Source organism: Thamnophis elegans, chromosome 1 (genome assembly GCF_009769535.1).
Source record: "Thamnophis elegans isolate rThaEle1 chromosome 1, rThaEle1.pri, whole genome shotgun sequence".
NCBI classification, from domain to species: Eukaryota; Metazoa; Chordata; class Lepidosauria; order Squamata; family Colubridae; genus Thamnophis; species Thamnophis elegans.
The window spans coordinates 116,551,716-116,571,338 of record NC_045541.1 but is presented as its reverse complement, the minus strand read 5'-3'; the positions used below and the strand labels follow the sequence as shown (position 1 = coordinate 116,571,338).

Sequence of the window (19,623 nt, the reverse complement as noted above, 5' to 3'; positions counted from 1 at the left end):
CCCGCCCTTCCTGGTTCGCTCTGCGGTGGCCTAGCTGAAGGGGAGTGGCGTCCCGGGCGGAGGCTGGAAGCGCCGTGGCGCTTTGCTCCATGTTTCTCTCTCTCTCTCTCCTCCTTTTCTTCCTCCCTCCTCGAAAGCAGATCCGACGGCGACTTAATAAACTACGAATTTTTATAGCATATCAAGTGATAGGAGCCATCCCGGGCATTTAGGTTATGCTTCGGTGGGATTTGAAACCAGGAAATTAGGTCAATTGAATTAAACCGTAAGTTTAATTTATTAGGCATCCAAGTGGAAGGAGGGCGCAGTCTCCTTCCCCAAAACAGGATCGGCTACACCAGCTTTCCCCAGACTGTCCGGAAATACCGGGAGGGGCAAGGTCAATGGGTAGCTTTGCTGCTTCTGGTCAATGACTAGAGTGCCAGCCCATTCTGTCACCTTTAGTACAATCGGAGGAAATGAATCTCGGGTACTTTTTTGGGGACACAGCTGTCTGAAAGTGCTCCGGAGACTTGGGTCTGAGAAAGGGCGGAGCAAACCAACCTCTTGAAGGGTATCAAGATTGCCATCAATCCAACTGAGAATTAGTTGGTGTCACCTTTCAAAGTCTCCCCTGAGTCTTGCGAAGTTATCAAGGTTTAAAAAAAAATAATTATGAGGCTCAGTAAAGGAATTTCCTGCCAAACTCCATTATGGTGTAAGGATGGATAATTTAGAAGAGTCCACTTTGGTTAATAACTAATCCTCAGCTACTGGCAATTATGGCATGTAAAGAGGACCTGATTTTGAATTTTGCTGTAGCTTCAATAATTATTAAACTGTTATTCATGTCTCTTGTCAATTCTGTGTGCATGCCTATGTTTCTGTAATTCACAAGACTTATTTGTAATTTTTGTTAATTTTAATGTATATTTTTCTGTAACGTTTGTTTGACACTGGTAGTTAGTTTATGGGTGAATATATCACATGGTTAATCTATACCAGTGGTCCCCAACCCCCGGTCCGCGGACCGGTGCCGGGCCGTGGAGTACCTGGCACCGGGCCGCGCAGCGGCCGGGGGCCATGATCGCTGCAGCGGCCGGGGGCCATATTTGCAACTTTGTAGTCCTCATGAACGTGCCCTTTCTCTGCCCCCCCCCGCTGCCCCAGATGTGCGGGGCTGGGGGGGCGAGGGGAGGCCCGATCTCCCTCCCGCCCTCTTGCTCTGCTCGCCCCGGGAGGGAGGGGGCGGCGGCAGCGGCCTCGGCCCGAACTTGGGATGCTGCTGGCGGAGGCTGCCTGGGAGGCAAAACTTTGTCCGCGGACTCGCCCGGCCCGCCTGCCCCGTGGAATGACGAGGGGGGGGGCAGGAGGGGGCGGCGGCGCTGCATTTTCCTCCCAAGGAGAAACTAAGGTTGCGGGGGGGAGGGGCGCAGCGCGGCCGTTTCGGGGGAACTTGGGGAGCTTCGCCGTTCCGAGAGGCGCTTCGCGCGCAGCCCCACCCAGGTGGGAGATGTTTTCCTCCGCCGAGGCGGGGAGGGGGGGCTTTACGTAAGACTCGTGGCGCAGCTCTGCCCCCCCTCCTGGAGTGTCACCTGCCTCCCGCCCCTCCCCCCCGCCGCTCCGCCGAAGCGCTTTTTGCGTCAGGCCGGCGGGGCTCTCGGGGGCCCTTCGGCCGCAGCCCGCCTTCTCCCCCTCTTTCCTTCATGGAGCGCGGCGCGGAGGCCCACCCCCTCGGAAGCAGCCGGCCTCCGCCGCGCCAGCCGCCTGCCCGCCCGAAGTAGGACACGGCGCCATCTTTTCCCCCCGCCGAACTGCAGCGAGGAAAAAGGGCTGCCCGAGCGAGCGGATCGCGGGGTCGGTTCCCCCTCCCTTCCCCCGGCAGCCGAGGAGGAGGAGGCGGGGCGGCCTTGCGGGCTGTCGGCCTTGGCGTGAAGGAAGGCCCCCCCCCGCCCTGCGGAACGCGCGCCCAGGATGGCCGCCTTCCCACCCGCCGGTCCGGAAGGCCGAGGGAGGCTCGTCTGACTGGTCCGCGGTGATAAAAAGGTTGGGGACCACTGATCTATACCATGGATGTCAAACTCATGACATCATGTTGTTATGTGATGTATTGCGAATTTCTCCCACATTTGCTAAACTGGCATGGTCAATGCTTGATGCATGTGGCCCACAGGCTGTGAGTTTGACACCCCTGATCTGTACTCATGGGTAAAATAGATACTGTAAGCACAGCTTAATTGGATCCATGTAGCTTGGCAGTGTAGGTCCTAATATTAGGTAATTTGCTACATATATTTAACATCACTTTTGAAGAGTTTAAAATAATTACATTAAGAGCATTTGGAACATTATAATTGTATAGTATGCATACAATATGGAGTTTTTATGCCCCTTTTGTCTTAGATATGAACCTATTAGTTTAGAACATCTAGAGACTGTTTCACAAGGAAATATAATAGCAAATACTATCCGTGAGCTGCGCTGGCTACCTGTTGATCGTCGGGTGCACTTCAAGGTCTTACTTACCACCTATAAAGCGCTCCATGGTAGTGGATCTGGCTATCTGAGAGACCGCCTCCTGCCAATTACCTCCCTGCGTCCCATCAGATCGCACAGGGTAGGCCTCCTCCGAATTCCATCCGCCAGTCAGTGCCGACTGGCGACTACGCGGAGGAGAGCCTTCTCAGTTGCAGCTCCGACGCTATGGAACAACCTCCCCATGGAGATCCGTACCCTCACCACAGTCCAGGCCTTCCGCACAGCCCTCAAGATCTGGCTATCCCGTCAGGCCTGGGGATAGGATTTATTCTCACCCCGCCCGAATGTTGAGTGAATGTTGTGTTTTTATGGTTAATTTTTTTTATTCACATTTTTTTTTCTTTTAAGTCTTGTCTTGCACTCCCTTCCCCCCATTGTTGTAAGCCGCCCTGAGTCCCCTCAGGGAAAAGGGCGGCATATAAATGCTCATTAAAATCTAAAATCTAAATCTTATAAGGAAATGAAATGCTTCTTTATTTCCCTGCATTTTTATAAAGGAAATGTGAGCTAGGAATGAGTGTTAGCACTCATTATATTACTACTATATTACTACTAAATTATACTATTATATTACTACTAAAAGCAACACACCTTTTGAAAATCACAGAAAATAAAACCTTTCCAATTTAAAGCCTGTGGGCTGTGCAGTGGTGTTTTCTACCTATTCCTTTCATTAGGAATGTGTAACCTTTAGGTTCTAATACTTCAGGTTGGGCCTCCACCTATTATTCTACATACTTCCATTCATTATTCTCCTCTCCTTGTTAACATACAATCATCTTTGCTGAGATGAAAGGGAAGAGAGACAACCACCTACTTTTTTTAAAAAACCAGTGAAATTATATTTCCTAAAGCATTTAATAAATGGATCTATGCTGAGAGGCCTAAAGAGGAAGAATTTATATATTTTCTTCCTTAGAATTTCTCCCATATATCATTTTGTATACAATGCAGGGGTGGGTTTCTCGCCCCGTTCCAACCGGTTCGGGAACAGAATCAGCATGGGTAGGCAAAAATGCTATAGGAGCAGGAGCAACTTCCGTTTTCCTGCCAGGCTCCAAATTGAATTTACTTTTGCAAAGCTGTCAGGAAGCAACAAAAAACCTTCCCTTTCTCCCTGGAAGGCCGTTCCGAAGAAGCTTTTGCTCAATGTACTTTGTTTCCAGTATCTCAGAACAATCCACTCACAATTACTTTTTGCCTCAACCCTTTTCTTTTTAGAAGTTTGGCTTACCGGTAATTGTTTTTAAAAGGAAAATTATCATTACAACCTTCCCCATGTGTGCTGCATTAGGTGAGTCGAAAGCTCGGCTAAAGAGAACAACCTTCGGTTGAAAGACTAAACTAAACAGAAATTAGGGACTATTAATGGGTTCAGCCTGAATGGTAACAACCTATCATAACTATCTTCACCATGGAAATTTTGGAAAGAGAAGAGCTGCTTGTAAGATTTACACAACCATCCTTCCAAAGTCATAAAAGGAAGTGAGATGACTTCTATTTTCCTCCAGTGAAGGAAGGACAAATCACTGTGCAATCATCAGAAGCAAAGCACTTTTCAGTTCCTTCTCTGATCAGAACAAGGAAGTTCCAGTGAAGAGAAGGGAAAGGTTTTACATTCCACCAGCCTTTGGCAGAAGAAACACACCAAAATTGCTTTTAGTTTCATAAAGTGTTTCCCTCTTATGTGGCTACAATTCATTTCCATTAGCTAAGCAACAGAGAAAAAGAAGACAGCATTACTGAAACCAGAATAGAAAAAAGAAAGACATATGTTACAGGGTAAATTAATCTTATAATGAAAGATATTACAAGCTAGTGGAAATTAGATATAATACAAGCCAATGGAAGTGAAAATCTGTCTTGTGTATAGCTTTTTAAAATTTGTCAACAGAGATTAGAACAGATATTTCTTGTAGAACTTTGTTTTTCTTGCTTTGATTTTTTTCGCCTACCTGCAAGGTCTACTCTTAGATTTGTTAATGCAATGAGGAAATGTTTTTGTATGTTTTGATAGAACCTTCTGAAAATGTTAACATTCTGGCTATGAATTTGGCATAAATGTAACTACTTTACACTTATTTTTTTAATTTTATTTTTTATTAATATTGGGAAAATTGACTTCTATGTGGATATTTGGCTTATCTCTCTTTAGTGAAGAAATATACATTCCTAGGCCCTGAATATATATGTATATATATGTTTGTGTGTATGTATGTATGTATGTATGTGTGTGTCTGTGTCTGTGTCTGTGTGTATATATATATATATATATATATATATATATATATATATATATATGTGTGTGTGTGTGTGTGTGTGTGTGTGTGTGTGTGTGTGTGTTATGTATCTGTGTATATGTCTCTGTGTGTGTATGTATGTATGTATATGTGTATACATATGTATGTATTTTAGTGGACGAGCCGATAGAGAGAGAATGGAAGCAGTTAGCTTCCTCCCACATTTGGGCATACCAGGGGTTATGACACTAAAATACATACCTACTTCCCTGGCTCAGCTGATAAGGAGGAGGACCTTGTGGCTTAGTGGTTAATACATCTGCCTAAGATGTAATACAGCACAGGTTCGAATCCCAATAAGGGTATGGCTAGCTGATGAGAGCTAAATAGCTTGAAATAGATCTATTCTAGTCTCCCTTTATTTATTTATCAGCACAAATGCAACATATATATATATGGTGACGAGCCGAAGGACAGAGAATGGAAGTGTGACCTTCCTCCCATATTTGGGCATACCAGGGGTTGTGACTTTAAATATATATATATATATATATATATATATATATGTATATGTATATGTATATGTATATGTATATGTATATGTATATGTATATGTATATGTATATGTATATGTATATGTATATGTATATGTATATGTATATGTATATGTATATGTATATGTATATGTATATGTATATGTATATGTATATGTATATACACATACATACATACATACACACACACACATATACACACACACACACACACACATATATATATATATACATACACAACACATATAGGTGTGTGTGTGTGTGTGTAGTATGCATGTAGTATGACTAGTCATCGATGATATGCAAATATCTCTCCCTCTTTATGATTGGTTGCTGGCAGGGAGGGACAGAACCCAAGTTATAACATTGCAACATGAAAATAATTCCAACCAATAAAATCAACCCAATTTAAGTAACATGTTTGCAGTTGCTTCCTGCATATACATGTTTTTAAACTGACATCATTATCTGTCTGTCTGTCTGTCTGTCTGTCTCTCATCTTCTATCAGAAATTGGTTTTAGATTCTTAAAAATTGTTTCTCACCATTCATATGGCACCAGACCAAAATAACTTTTAGGAAAGACATTCTCATATATTCTTCATTCCATTCTTTGTTACAGAAACAAAGAAAAAATACATATCACATTAGAAATGGAAGTGTTTAAAGAGAAAATCGCATTTTGAATAAAACCTATAAACCTCAACATTACAAGGCAAAAACAACATTTTTCACAGGGCATTTTTGGTGCTTGTTCAAAGGATCTTCCAAATTTATCAGTGTAGAAAGTTCTGAACCCATGTTTTACTCTGTCACTGTGCCTCTGTTGCCAAAAGACAACTAGAATTCATTAAAAGAGCATTTCAGATTTTACAATTTATTTATTTTCATAAAAGCAGCATTTTTTTTCTTTTATGTCCAGGATGTTAAATAGTCTTGATTATTTTATTTTCCTTTCCTTCTGGAATGAAATGTTTTGTTTTGTGGTGCAGGAAAAACTGATGTGCCCTCCCCCTCAAAACTTTTAGATCTCAGTATATGAAGTCTCTTCTTATACTGTTTTTTCCGTTCCACAGCTAACCGTAAAGCATCAATCAAAATATTTTTGTTATTTTGGATGTTGTACTGGCTCAGTTTTACCAGTTTCTCAAAATCCTCTCCTGAATATTGCAGAGAATTAATATTATAAGGACCACAGGTACTGGTAACATCAATATCACCATCATTCATCTCTTCAGGACTACGCTTCACACCTATGATTTTTCAAAAGAAAAAGAAAAAAAAACAGATTGGTCGGATGCAGAAAATATATGGTGATTAGTCAATTTATTTTAGCATATGTTTCTCTCTGAGTTAAACTGCATTAGATGCACGAATTGCTGCACTTTGACTGTACATATATTAGGATCATGTCAAACTAACCAAGCAGGAAAAAGATTTTCTTAGCGAGGGAAAAAGAAAGATTTATGGCAGAAAATAGCAGAAAAAATATATTGCATCCAATTTAATTATTTAAAACAGTGGTAATAATGAGTTGCCCTGTTTTTTTATTCTATCACATTAAATCTTAAAGTTAAAAAAGAAAACTTTTGAGGGTCTCCCTTAGCTGCAAAACATTTTATTGGAGAGAAAGGGAAAGCACAATTTTTATATCCCCACTTTTCACAATTTGCAAATCAACTGTTCCCTTTAATCCTGATACCAATTTTTTTCCTCTTCTGTATTCCATGAGTCTCTGGATCTCGCATTTGTTTAAAACACAACACCAGACATAATTAAAGGGAGTGGGGGGGAAGTAAAACATACATTCACACACACACACTTACCGGGTTCTTTATAATTTTGGAAGGTATTACAAACCAGGGGATAAAGGAGAACTAATGGAATATTTGGACCTTCTTGATCTCCTAGCAAATAGCATTCCTTTACATCTTTTTCATCTTGTTCCTGTGGGATAATTCTGGGGAAAGGAATTCCTTGTTCTGAGAAATAATCTGAGGCCATTTGCAGAGGCTGTATATATTGGGGAAGGGGGGAGGGACCGTAAAAAAAATATTATAAGTATTTTTAAATAAAAAGTATTAAAACCTTATCATAGCTATCTCACAAGGGTTCTTATGAGCTACAGTTGGTTTAGTAGCTCAGTTCTGCAATCTCTAAAGGCTTATAAACAAACAAACAAGGTATGAAATAACACAAAAGATGCTGATTGTTATTTTTTTGAAGAAGAAGAAAAATGGGTGCCTAAACCTCCACAAAACCCATTTCGCTCCTTAATCCTGTTCCCCCATGTTGAATACTAGCGCGGGAAATACAAGCGCGGGGATAAAGGACCCCCCTTCTGATTGGTTCCCGGGCGGAGCCGGTTCAATCCTCGCCCCGATTGGTCGAGCTAATCGACGGCCCATTGGCTCCTCGTTCAAACCCGCGGGTATAAATGTTTGGCGCGAACCACGCCACGTTGAATCGTAGTCACTCTGTTCTCAATAAAGGTTGCTGTTGCAGACCCGCTTGTCGCGTCCCTTTCCCTTCGCTCCAAGATGCAAAACTGGCGACGAGGGTGGGATACCGATTCCCGCGACCACGGATTAGAACAAGCCAGCTGCCACCGCGTCTGAATCAGCACGAACGTTATCTCAGGCTGAGAACTCCGGCAGCGAACGCAAAATTTTCTCCGCCCTCTTCCTCCCCCCTCTCTGGCTCCACACCACGATGGCATCAGCGCTTCCTCCTTTCGCGCCATTCGGATCCGCCGGAGAATCATGGGACGGCTTCATGGAGCGTTTCGAGTGCTACTTAATCGCATCGAGGAACCAGGCACAGACCGACGAGGAGAAATGCAGTTTCTTCTTGTCTTGCTGTGAGCCTTCCATGTTCGCCTCTGCGAGAGCCCTGGCCGCCCCGAGGCCAGCCTACAAACTCGGGTGGGACGAGCTGATGTCCAGGCTGAGGAACCACTACGCTCCCTCACCCTCTCTGATCGCACGCCGCTTCACCTTCCGCCGCCGAGTGCAGAAGCCCAACGAATCCATCAGCCAGTTTCTAGAGGCTTTGCGCACCGTGGCCGCCCAGTGCGATTTTGCAGACCTGGAGGAGAACCTCGTAGAGCAGTTTGTATGCGGGGTCCGCGACGCGCATTTGCGCAGCCGAATGCTCCGGAACCACAAAATCACCTTGGTGCAAGCCGTGGAGACCGCGCGAGCAGCGGAGCTCTCCGAACAATCCACGGCCGACATCGAACGCCTCCAGCTGAAAACCCCCGCGCAAACCGCCGCGGGGCCTTCCACCCAGACGAACCTCGTCGACGACCTCTCTCCTGCTGAAGACGAGGAGGAGGAAACCGTCGGACAAATGAGGACGCAGCCGAAGCGGAGGCCACACCAGCAACCACCGACGCCAGCTCAGCCAGCCTCAAACGCACCTTGCCGCGGATGCGGCGGCCGCCACAGCCGCACATCCTGCCCGTTCCGTTCTGCCGTCTGCCGCCGCTGCCGAGGAGAAGGACACCTCGCCAGGGTCTGCCGGGCTCTCGTGCCAGCCCCATCGTTCATGCAGCCCAGCGACCAGCGCCAGGCACCGCAACGCCGCCAACAGCCACGTCCTGCGAGGCGAGCTGAGGACTGCCACTCAACCTACCAGCCCTCCAGCACCGACTGCGTGGTCTACCAGGCTTCCCACGTTCCCGCCGGCGATCGCAAAATCAGCACCGCCGTCCGTCTCGAAGGTCAGCTTTGTCGAATGGAGGTGGACTCCGGGTCCTCCCGTTCCCTCCTATCTTGGGCCCTGTTTTCCCGCCTTTGCCCCGGGGTTCCCCAGAGCAAATTGCGCCCCGTCGGGGTCTCCCTCCTAGACTACCAGGGAAAGGGGATTCCCACGGCAGGAATATTCCACATCCGAGTGGAATACGGAGACTTTAAGGGGAAACTCCCAGTTCTAATCGTCAGGAACGATCTGCCCGCTCTCCTTGGGTTGGATTGGTTTCCCGCCTTGGGCCTCACCATAGAGGGGGTGCACAGGGTAGTTCCCCTCACCGTAGATAGCGTTCTAGACGAGTTCGCAGATGTGTTCGATGGGAAATTGGGCTGTTATAAGGGCACCCCCATTTCCCTCTGCCTCGATCCCCAGGTCGCTCCCATCAGGCTGAAGGCACGCAGGGTCCCCTTCGCATTGAGAGCAAAGGTAGACGCTGAACTTGATAAGCTTATAGAGCAGGGGGTAATCGAGCCCGTAGATCACGCCCGTTGGGAAACCCCCATAGTCCTCCCGGTCAAACCCGACGGATCGGTGAGAATATGTGCCGACTATAAGTCGACCATCAATTTGGCCCTGCAGGCAAATCCATATCCGGTCCCCGTAGTGCAACACCTACTCCACTCCTTAGGGCAAGGCCGCATTTTCGCCAAGCTAGATATGGCACAGGCCTACCAGCAGCTTCCCGTAGACGACGATGCGGCTACAGCCCAGACCATCGTCACCCACCGCGGGGCCTTCCGTTGCCGCCGCCTCCAATTCGGCGTTTCGGTTGCCCCGGGGATTTTTCAGAGCCTCATGGAGCGGTTGCTCCACGGGCTCCCAGGCGTCGTTCCCTACTTCGACGACGTCCTGGTCGCAGCCCCCAGCCACTCGGAACTCCTGAAAATACTGCGGGAGGTCCTCACACGTTTTAGGGAGGCAGGACTGAAACTAAAGCGCAGCAAATGCGAAATTGCTGTTCCCAAAGTAGAATTCTTGGGTTTCCTCATTGATGCCCAAGGCATCCACCCCACTCCTTCCAAAGTTGCCGCCATCAAAAACGCACCTGCACCCACCTCTAGGGCGGAATTGCAGGCGTTCCTGGGGCTTTTAAATTTCTACGCCCCGTTTATTCCCCACAAGGCGTCGCTAGCTGAGCCGCTACACCGACTGCTTGACCGGTCAGCGGCCTGGAAATGGGGTAGCCGTGAAGCGCACGCGTTCGCGGCTATAAAAGACATTCTGACCTCGTCGGCAGTCCTAATTCAATATAGCGACAGGATGCCCCTAGTTCTGACTTGCGACGCCTCTCCCTATGGCATAGGGGCAGTCCTGAGCCATGCCCTCCCGAACGGCTCAGAGGCCCCCATAGCCTTCTATTCCCGGACACTCTCCTCCACGGAGCGGAACTACAGCCAAATCGATAAAGAAGCCCTGGCTGCAGTGTCCGGCATTAAGCGGTTCCATGACTACCTCTATGGTAGGAATTTCACCCTTGTCACGGATCACAAGCCACTCCTGGGGCTACTGGCAGGCGACAAGCCAACCCCCCCCCCATTTTGTCTCCCCGCATGACACGCTGGACGGAGTTCCTAACGGCGTATTCGTATACGCTGTTATACCGTCTGGGTAAGCAGCTAGGGCACGCAGACGCCCTGAGCCGTTGCCCCTTGCCAGAGACGGACACAGCCCACGTGCCCACTCTCTCTATTTTGTCCATCGCCGAATCCGACCTCCCCGTCTCTGCCGCGGACGTCGCAGCTTGCACAAAGGCCGACCCCGTCCTATCCCAAGTAGCTTCATGGGTCTTGAGGGGTTGGCCCACGGAAAAGGTAGCAGAAGGATTCCGACCATTTAAAGCACGACAAGCAGAACTCGCCCTACACGGGGGTTGTCTTGTCTGGGGGGACAGGGTAGTGATCCCCACAGCCCTGCGGGCACGAATCCTGCCCGCACTCCACAAAAACCACCCAGGCATAGCGCGAATGAAAGCCTTAGCCCGTAGCTATGTGTGGTGGCCCTTGCTAGATTCAGAAATTGCAGACTACGTAGGCCGCTGCAGGATCTGCCAAAACTCTAGGCCGAATTCCCCCACTGCCGCCCCCCGGGAGTGGGAAATCCCTAGAGGCCCATGGTCCCGTTTACACATTGACTTCGCCGGCCCCTTCCACGGCCGAAACTTCATGATAGTAGTCGATGCTTACTCCAAGTGGGTGGAGCTGGTAATCATGACCTCCACCACAGCAGAGAGTACAGTGAGGGCCCTTCGTAAGATGTTCGCCACCCATGGGTTACCGGATGTGATAGTCTCAGATAATGGGCCCCAGTTTACCTCCACCACGTTCCAAGAATTCCTGGCTGAACAAGGAATCAGACACGCAGCCACAGCCCCTTATCACCCAGCTAGTAACGGCCGGGCGGAGCGCGCAGTTCGCTCAGCCAAAGAAGCCTTGGGCCGCATGGACCAGGGCGACTGGCAAGAAAGAGTGGCAGCTTACCTCTTGAGCCAGCACTCCATACCCTGCCCAACGACTAATAAAAGTCCCGCGGAGCTCTTGATGGGTAGGAGATTGCGAACCTCCCTAGACAGGCTCCATCCACTTTACGCAGGGGATCTGCCGAGCAACCTGGGGGCCCTCCCTTCCCACGCGTTTAAGTTAGGGGATCCTGTATGGGCCCGCTCCTTTTCTGGGGATCCACGGTGGGTTCCCGCAACCATCACAGCTCTGACCGGCCCCTGTTCCTTCAGGGTCGGTCTGGCCGACGGAACACAATGGAGGCGCCACGTGGACCAATTAAGGCGACGCCTCCCCACGGTAACAGACGGCCCGAGCCTCTCAGACACCCACTCTCAGCACGAGCCACCCTCGATGACCTCCCCCCCAACGGACCGCCTCCACCCGGGGAACGGGGGACCAGCCGATACGAACCTTTCGGACAGACGCGCCTCACCCGGCTACTCCCTTCCTCGAAGCCCTTATCGAGACTCTGAACCTACACCCCAACCAGACTGCGCGGGGCCGCTGTCGGACACTCCTGTTGCCACGGAGACGCCACCCCGGACAAATGGACATTGGGCACGGGGCCGGGGGCCAGCGCCATCTCACGAGGCCGCGTCGCAGATTCACCGCCCCGCCACAGACACACCTCCGCCGGCGGCCCCCCCCCGACGACAACCGCCGGGGAGCTACGAAGGTCGGGACGAGAACGTCGCCGTCCCACCTATTTACAAGACTATGTTTGCCCTTCCTAGGGAACTCTTTAACTAGGGGGGGAGGGGTGTTGAATACTAGCGCGGGAAATACAAGCGCGGGGATAAAGGACCCCCCTTCTGATTGGTTCCCGGGCGGAGCCGGTTCAATCCTCGCCCCGATTGGTCGAGCTAATCGACGGCCCATTGGCTCCTCGTTCAAACCCGCGGGTATAAATGTTTGGCGCGAACCACGCCACGTTGAATCGTAGTCACTCTGTTCTCAATAAAGGTTGCTGTTGCAGACCCGCTTGTCGCGTCCTTTTCCCTTCGCTCCAAGATGCAAAACCCCAAATGTGAAAAAGACACACCAGATTGAATATTTTGCTTTGGGCACTCCAATAATGTCTCTCTGAATTAGGGGTTTTCCATTCAAATGAAGACAAGACAAGACCCTACTGATTTTAGGTCCTGAGCCTGGTCATTTAGAAGGCAGCTGTCAGTGTGTACAATGTGATGTGGCCTTAGAACTGAGGTGTATTGTGTACCTCTGCATACTGGGTAGGTTGAAATGTGATTGAATTCTATACCCATTACAGTCTTTATTCAAAACTTTCTAAAATACCAGGGGATTGGGAGCAATCAAACCAGATCTCAGGGAGAAGCTCATTTCAGAGGGCAGGCCTTGCAATAGAGGTGTGCTCTTGGAATCCTGATAGATGGCACTGTTTAGTCAAAGGAATGCATAGCACATCATCCCCGTCAAATCAAATGAGCTGGGCAGATAATATGGGAAGTAGCAGGTGGTTCCTCATGTAACACGGAGAACACAATATTTGGAAGAAAAGATGCTCTGATTTAACATTCAATCATTTTCTGAGCCAGTTATCATCCTTTAAATTGCAACTTTGTTGGGCCTTTCTTCAATCCCAGAATCTTATTTGTGTGTTGTATAAACCAGAGGACAAAAGAGGGCACTAGAAGTCAAGAAACTAACATAGCTTAAATTGTGATTCCATAAGATTAGCAACAAAGGCAAAATTTCTTATTTATTGGCAGCAAATAAAGGTGGGAAATAAAGGTTTCAGTAAGTTAATTGGCCCAATTGATAGTGCATCTGTCAAAAGTTTGTTTTAATTAGTTTCTCACTTTCATGTGAGAAATGTCATGTGGCAGAACAGGAAGCAGCTGCAAGAATAAGATTCCTGCTGAAGAGAAAACTGAGTTTTGACAGTCAACTTCCTCTTCGCATCAGAAAACAACAGGACTTATTAGCACAATTGTTGAGAATGGAGTGTCATGTTTCTCACCCGCAATTGTGAACCTGAGCTATAATTTAAATGTATGAAGACATCCACTTTTCTCTCCGGCCTCATAAGTGGGGGATAGCTGGTATCGAGGGCAAATGCATTATCCACTAGATACAGATGCTCTTCAGCTCCAGTTAGCTGGTTAGGAAAAGTGTCAAGATCACAATCTAAAGGGAATATATTAAAGGTTAAAAGCAGGCCTAAGAAAAGTTTAAAAAAATAGACACAATCATGTAACTGCAGCTCAGGAGGGACGATACTGTTATTTTTCTTCTATGCAGCGGACAATTAGGTATCTCTGTTCCAAATATCTGCCTTTCAGTAATTTGATAAAAGAATCGGTTTCATCTATCAATCTAGCTTTTGTAAACAAACAGCAAAATCTCCAGTACATACTAAGAGTATCATTGGAGTACAAGCTCTTCAAAAAGATCTTTAATTAAAATAAAACTATACCTTTCCAGTTTGCAAATCCACTCTCTAAATAGTCGTTGTGCATTAGGCAACCTCTCAGAAAATTGGGGACCAAAGACACAGCAGGTCGCCACATTATAACATCTTGCAAAGCGCTGGCAAGGCTTCCTGGAGGATACTGAATCCGAACAGGGAATTTATTTGCTTTTGGACAGCACATAAGCTCTTCTGCAGACAAAACAATATACATTAAGTGCATGCAGGGTTTTTTTAAAGGCCATACCTATAATAACCTATTGGTATGGGACACTTGAAATGTGAATGGAATGGAATGGAATAGAATAGAATCTTTATTGTCACTTTAAATGTACACTAATCAGCTTACGTTAAAATGAAATGTTATTGCATTCAGCACTCAAAAGATAACCATTATGTGCATATGGACGGACACACACACACACACACACACACACACACACACACACCACAGAGAAACATCACAGTCTAGTGATGATTGACTGACTTTTTCTCATTTTGTCTGGACTTTGTGCTAGTTCACTTTTCTCTCTTGTCTGGGCAAATTTTAAATAATCAAAAATAATCTACACAAGAGTTTCATTGCCCCAAAGGAGCTGCGACACTCCTGTTTTACTTTTTTAAGAAGCAGAATACTGCACAGTATAATTTAGTGTTTTGCTTTCAGCAATGCGATCTTGATGAACTATGATATTTGTGTGCATGGAAAAAAGTTTTTTCCTATACCACCTGCATCACCAAAGTTTTTTGTTTCTTTGGAACAAAAAAACCGCTGTCTGATCTGTAGATGTGAAATTCGTTTATCCAATGTATTGGCCACCCATCTTAGCACAGGGTAACTCTGAGGGGCTTACAATATTAGCAATAAAACTATATAAATAAAATGCTACAAAAGTATATAAAATACAATAGCTAAAAGATGGGGAGATAGGGAGTAGGATGAACAGTGGGGAGGCGGGTTCTGATATTAAACTAACAGCCACCCCCAACATGAAACCCAAAGAAAACAGCTGCATTTATTTATTAAATTTGTACATTGCCCATTTTATGTAAATGATACTAAGTGACACATACTGAAAGTGCTGGCCCACCTAATGTTATTTTTGGCAGCTACTGATAACTATTCTCTTACATTTTTTCAATTGCACTGAAGGCCTCAGGGACTGAAGTGGGGACCTTCTGCAAATAAATATAGACCTTGTAATGTATTTCATACAAAGGGAGTGTAGAGAACACTATTACTACTTGAGAATAGGAACACAGCATGACAGGAAAGGGACTTCCCAGTACCATTTCAAACAGATAACCTGGTTTTGAAAGCCAATCAAAAGGCCAGCAGGACTGGGTCAAATCTTGCCTTTTCTGTTTCCCCACCAGAAGTCAAGGCAGTTTCAATCCTGATACCAGAATGATAATGGATTTCTTACAATTATTATTAATTCTGGGTATTTGTACCAGCATCTTAAACTATAAAATATTTACCAGATAAAAATACAGGAGGGATATAAATAGCCTCAGTCCATATTATCGAACAAAATAGGAGAAGATCTAAAAGCATCTTACCAATTTCAGTTATTCTCTCTCGTGTCCAGATCTGCCAAAAATCTTCTGAATTGGTAGCCAGGAACCAGCCATCCATAATGTTCACAGAAAACACACTACTCCAGATTCCTGCAAGAGCAAAGACAGGATTGCTTTTGTAAGATCTTAAAAACAATTATGATTAAATGATTACTTTCCTTTTTTACTTAATTATTTCATAATATAATTGTTATATTTTATAGTAGTGAATAATTTGGCCATAGTTATGTACACTGCCATGTTATTTTAAGGATTAACCCAGAATGTTTTGGTTTGTTTGTTTGTTTATTAGTTTGTCAAAAATGTACAGGATAGTATAGTATAAGTATGAATATGGACATGAACAATGGAAATGAATACAAGTAAATGGGGACAGTAGGGCAGGGAGTCACACTTCAGCTGTGAACTGATCTGTGCAGTGGTGGGTTTCAAAAAAAAATCGAATCTACTCTGTGGGTGTGGCCTCCTTTGTGGGAGTGGCTTGCTAGCCATGTGACCTGGTGGGAGTGGCTTGCCGGCCATGTGTTCTCTCTCTCTCTCTCTCTCTCTCTCTCCTTCCTTTTCTCTCTCTGTCTCTTTTTTCTTTTTTTCTTCAATCTCTCTCTCACTTTTTATTTCTTTTTTATTTCCTTCTTTCTTCCTTTCTTTCTCTTTCTCTCTCTGTGTGAGTCTGTCTTTCTCTCTGTGTGTGTGTGTGTGTGTGTGTGTGTGTGTGGCTCTTTGCCTCTCCCTCCCTCCCTCCCTCCCTCCCTCCCTCTGTGTCTCTCTATGTCAGTGGTGGGTTTCAAAAAATTTTGGAACCTCTTCTGTAGGGGTGGCTTGCTTTCTGGGTCCACTGGTGGAACCTCTTCTAACTGGTTTGGTAGATTTGACGAACCGGTTTTACCGAATAGGTGCGAACTGGTAGGAACCCACCTCTGGATCTGTGCCTCAGACAGGGTTTTACTCCCTAGAATACTGCATTATACTGCATAAATGACTCCTTGAATTTGTTAGGCAGTTCTTTTATTCATTAATTACAAAAATAAATATATGTTTTTATACACATACAACTCCATTCTCGTAAATCAGAACAGATCAAGTAATACGGTATGTAATCATCGTTTACAAGTAGCACCTCGTTTTGTGAGATTTAATTGCTTTTTCATGAGAAATGAAAACTTTTATTTTCAATTATAGTGTATTTTTGCTGCAACCAAGAATACAGGATGCTGCTTATTCCAAACAACCAAACACTGAAGATTCTATATAATGAAATGGTTGTATATCATAATTAATTGAAATGTGCTAAACAATGGATGGATTCTGTTTAAAGCCTGTCATCATTGTGTATCTTAAAGTATAACAAAATTAAGAAAATATAAGTTGATATTTGAGATGTGTGCAAAATGTATTATTTACAAATTTAAAAAATCATAGACATAACCTGTTACAATCATACCTTGGTACTCGACTGCTCTGAAACTTGTCAAATTTGTTACTCAATACATTTTGATGAGAAAATTTGTTTGTTTGGTACTCAATGTGCAAGCTAAAAGTGTCGGCTACCTCATGACTTGCTAACCATTCCAGTCATGTGGTAACTCTTGCCTTGTGGCCTGTTAGCCATGTGGTAACTCTTGCCCTGTGCATATCTCCTTGCAGCCTAATCTTAGCTTCTGTATTCATTTGTGTAATTTTTTTACTCATCGGTACAGGTAAAGTAACACTTTTATTTTATTTAATCTAAGTATTTATTAATGTTTAGATTTATTTCTCATGTAAAGTAATGATATGCAACCCTATTGTTTTACACATTGCCTTAAAAATGTGTATTGTCGTTGGTTTGGGAACACATTCAATTTATTTATCTTATTTCTTAAGGGAAAATTTTGTTTGGTACTCATCATTTTTGGTACTCGTTGTGCCTTTCAGAATCAAAAGTACCCCTACATTTGGTAAATTTCAGTGTGAGCCGAGGTGGTAATTCAGCAGGTTCAATTCAGCAATTCACTTACCTTCTAAAAAGCAGATGCGTGATTCTGGGATCTTTTTCATCAAACGACCCATGAAGAATTCGCTACCAAAGTCTTCAGCACGAATGTAGGCACCATATTTTTGGAATCCAACTTCATATGGTGTGAATTCCAACCATTCTAAAAACAGAGACATAAAAGCATACTATCCCAAAAATGTTACTCATAATAACAATTTATATTATGTTTTAATTATTTATTTAATAGGTTTAAGTATCTGCCCATCATGATATAAGCCTATGACTGTATTCAATGTATACATTTAATAGGAGTTATCTTTAACACATGCCATACATCAGAACTGGAGAGAAGCAACCCTAAGTATTGGTAAGGAGTAAACAATTGGTGGACAATTCTACATGTTCAAACTTTGTTAGAACATGCTGATCAGGGCCGGAGAAGTTTGCATGAGCTGGGAGATGGGGATCCTGGGGGGAAAAAAGAGCTTTGTGGTTTAATTCTATGCCTTTCTGTTGAAATAAACTGAAGAGAGTCAAGTATTCTAGATCCTTAGTATCCAAATACGTGATAGCCTTTCCTGGAATATTTGATTTAGAGAAGCAATACAATCACTGGGTTGACCAATGCCTAATGAACTTTTTAAAGCACCTTATATAGGGGATGTCTTCCTTTATAAGTGGAACTTTTTTCCCCACCTTGCAGTGGGGGACTTTGGCATCATCCAAACTTCTTCAACCATCTAGGCTTCTATTTAAAATCTGTAAACCTGCTTTTAAATTTATTGACTCTTATATAGCTATTTACTCATTTATTCATCTTTGGTGCCTTTGAGTCAGTCTTGACAAGGCTCTGAAGTTTTCCTGGTAATGTTTCTTCAGAAGTCGTTTGCCGTTGCTTCTTCCTAGGGCTAATTATTTCTGAATCAGATATTTGCAGCTCTTGGTTATGTATGTATATTTCCAAATGTAAGTGCAAGTTACACTTACCTCTGAACCCTCGATTACTTAGTTTCTCTTTCACATTGAGGCAAAGATATATAGGTAGAGGATTCTGTCCATCAGCTAGGGCATGCTGCTGATCTGAAAGTTTGTGAGGGGTTTCCTTGTTTGTGAGAGAAACAAGAACATAGTTATTGTAGCTGCTAAATACATAAAAAGCTCACTTAGCATTTACAACATCATTGAGGTGCTTCTTTGAACTGAAGCCCACCAAATATTTCATAATATGCTAGAATATTTAAAGCAATTTTCTATTAAATTGTTCATGGAAAAATTGGATTAAATATACTGAAATGCAGACACATAATTCAAAGTGAATAAGATTTAAGGATATAGTAAGTTTTCTGAACTGGAACTGTGCTTATATTATTAACATTCAATTTTTTAGAAGCTTGAAATGTATAGTTTGGCTAAGGTGACCAGATTTTCAGATTGGAAAAGAGGGACACCCTTGACCGGGGGGGGGGGGGGGGGCTTGATTAAAAAAAATTTTTTTTGTCAAAAGGTCACCCCAGGACACTGAAACCAGCATAAATACGAATCTGTTGCCAAACAAAATTTTGATCACGTGACCATGAGGATGCTGCAACGGTCGCTAAGTGTGAAAAATGGTCGCAACGGTCGCTAAGTGTGAAAAATGGTCGCAACGGTCGCTAAGTGTGAAAAATGGTCATCAGTCACTTTTTTCAATGCCATTGTAACTTTGGTCACTAAATGTTTTCCCCCTCCTCGAGACTCCTCACTTCTTCCTTCATTCCTCTTGCTTATCTACCTTCACCTTATCTGTCTTCTGCTCTTTCCCTCTCTTCCTTCCTTCCTCCCTCCTTCCATCCTCTTCTTTCCTCACTCACTCCCTTCCTCCTTTTTTCTCTTCCTTCCTCCTTCCATTCTTTATACGATATAAAATTCAATGAGGGTGAAACACACCAAATCTGGCAAAGCTGCCTTGCACCAACCTGGCCTGCCCATAGAATAGCAGCCACTTTGAGACACATAAACCTGGTCTGAACATATTGCATCACAAAGATTTGCAAAGATCACATTTGCAAAAAGGAACATTTCTTGTAGTAAATACA

The 19,623-nt window shown here is 44.7% G+C and overlaps 1 protein-coding gene across 1 annotated transcript in view; it reads right to left on the bottom strand.

Moving 5' to 3' along the window:
• Window positions 1–5,829: 5,829 nt before the first annotated feature.
• The window catches only part of LOC116505955 (cytosolic phospholipase A2 epsilon-like), a 58,518-nt gene continuing 44,724 nt past the window's right edge, over window positions 5,830–19,623 (bottom strand). The window contains exons 15-22 of the mRNA XM_032213468.1: window positions 18,536–18,650; window positions 17,571–17,708; window positions 15,556–15,663; window positions 13,999–14,184; window positions 13,543–13,709; window positions 7,137–7,323; window positions 6,333–6,563; window positions 5,830–5,921 (exon numbers count right to left, since the gene is read on the bottom strand). Coding sequence (XP_032069359.1) covers window positions 5,830–5,921; window positions 6,333–6,563; window positions 7,137–7,323; window positions 13,543–13,709; window positions 13,999–14,184; window positions 15,556–15,663; window positions 17,571–17,708; window positions 18,536–18,650 — 1,224 coding nt within the window. The remainder of the gene's footprint in view (window positions 5,922–6,332; window positions 6,564–7,136; window positions 7,324–13,542; window positions 13,710–13,998; window positions 14,185–15,555; window positions 15,664–17,570; window positions 17,709–18,535; window positions 18,651–19,623) is intronic.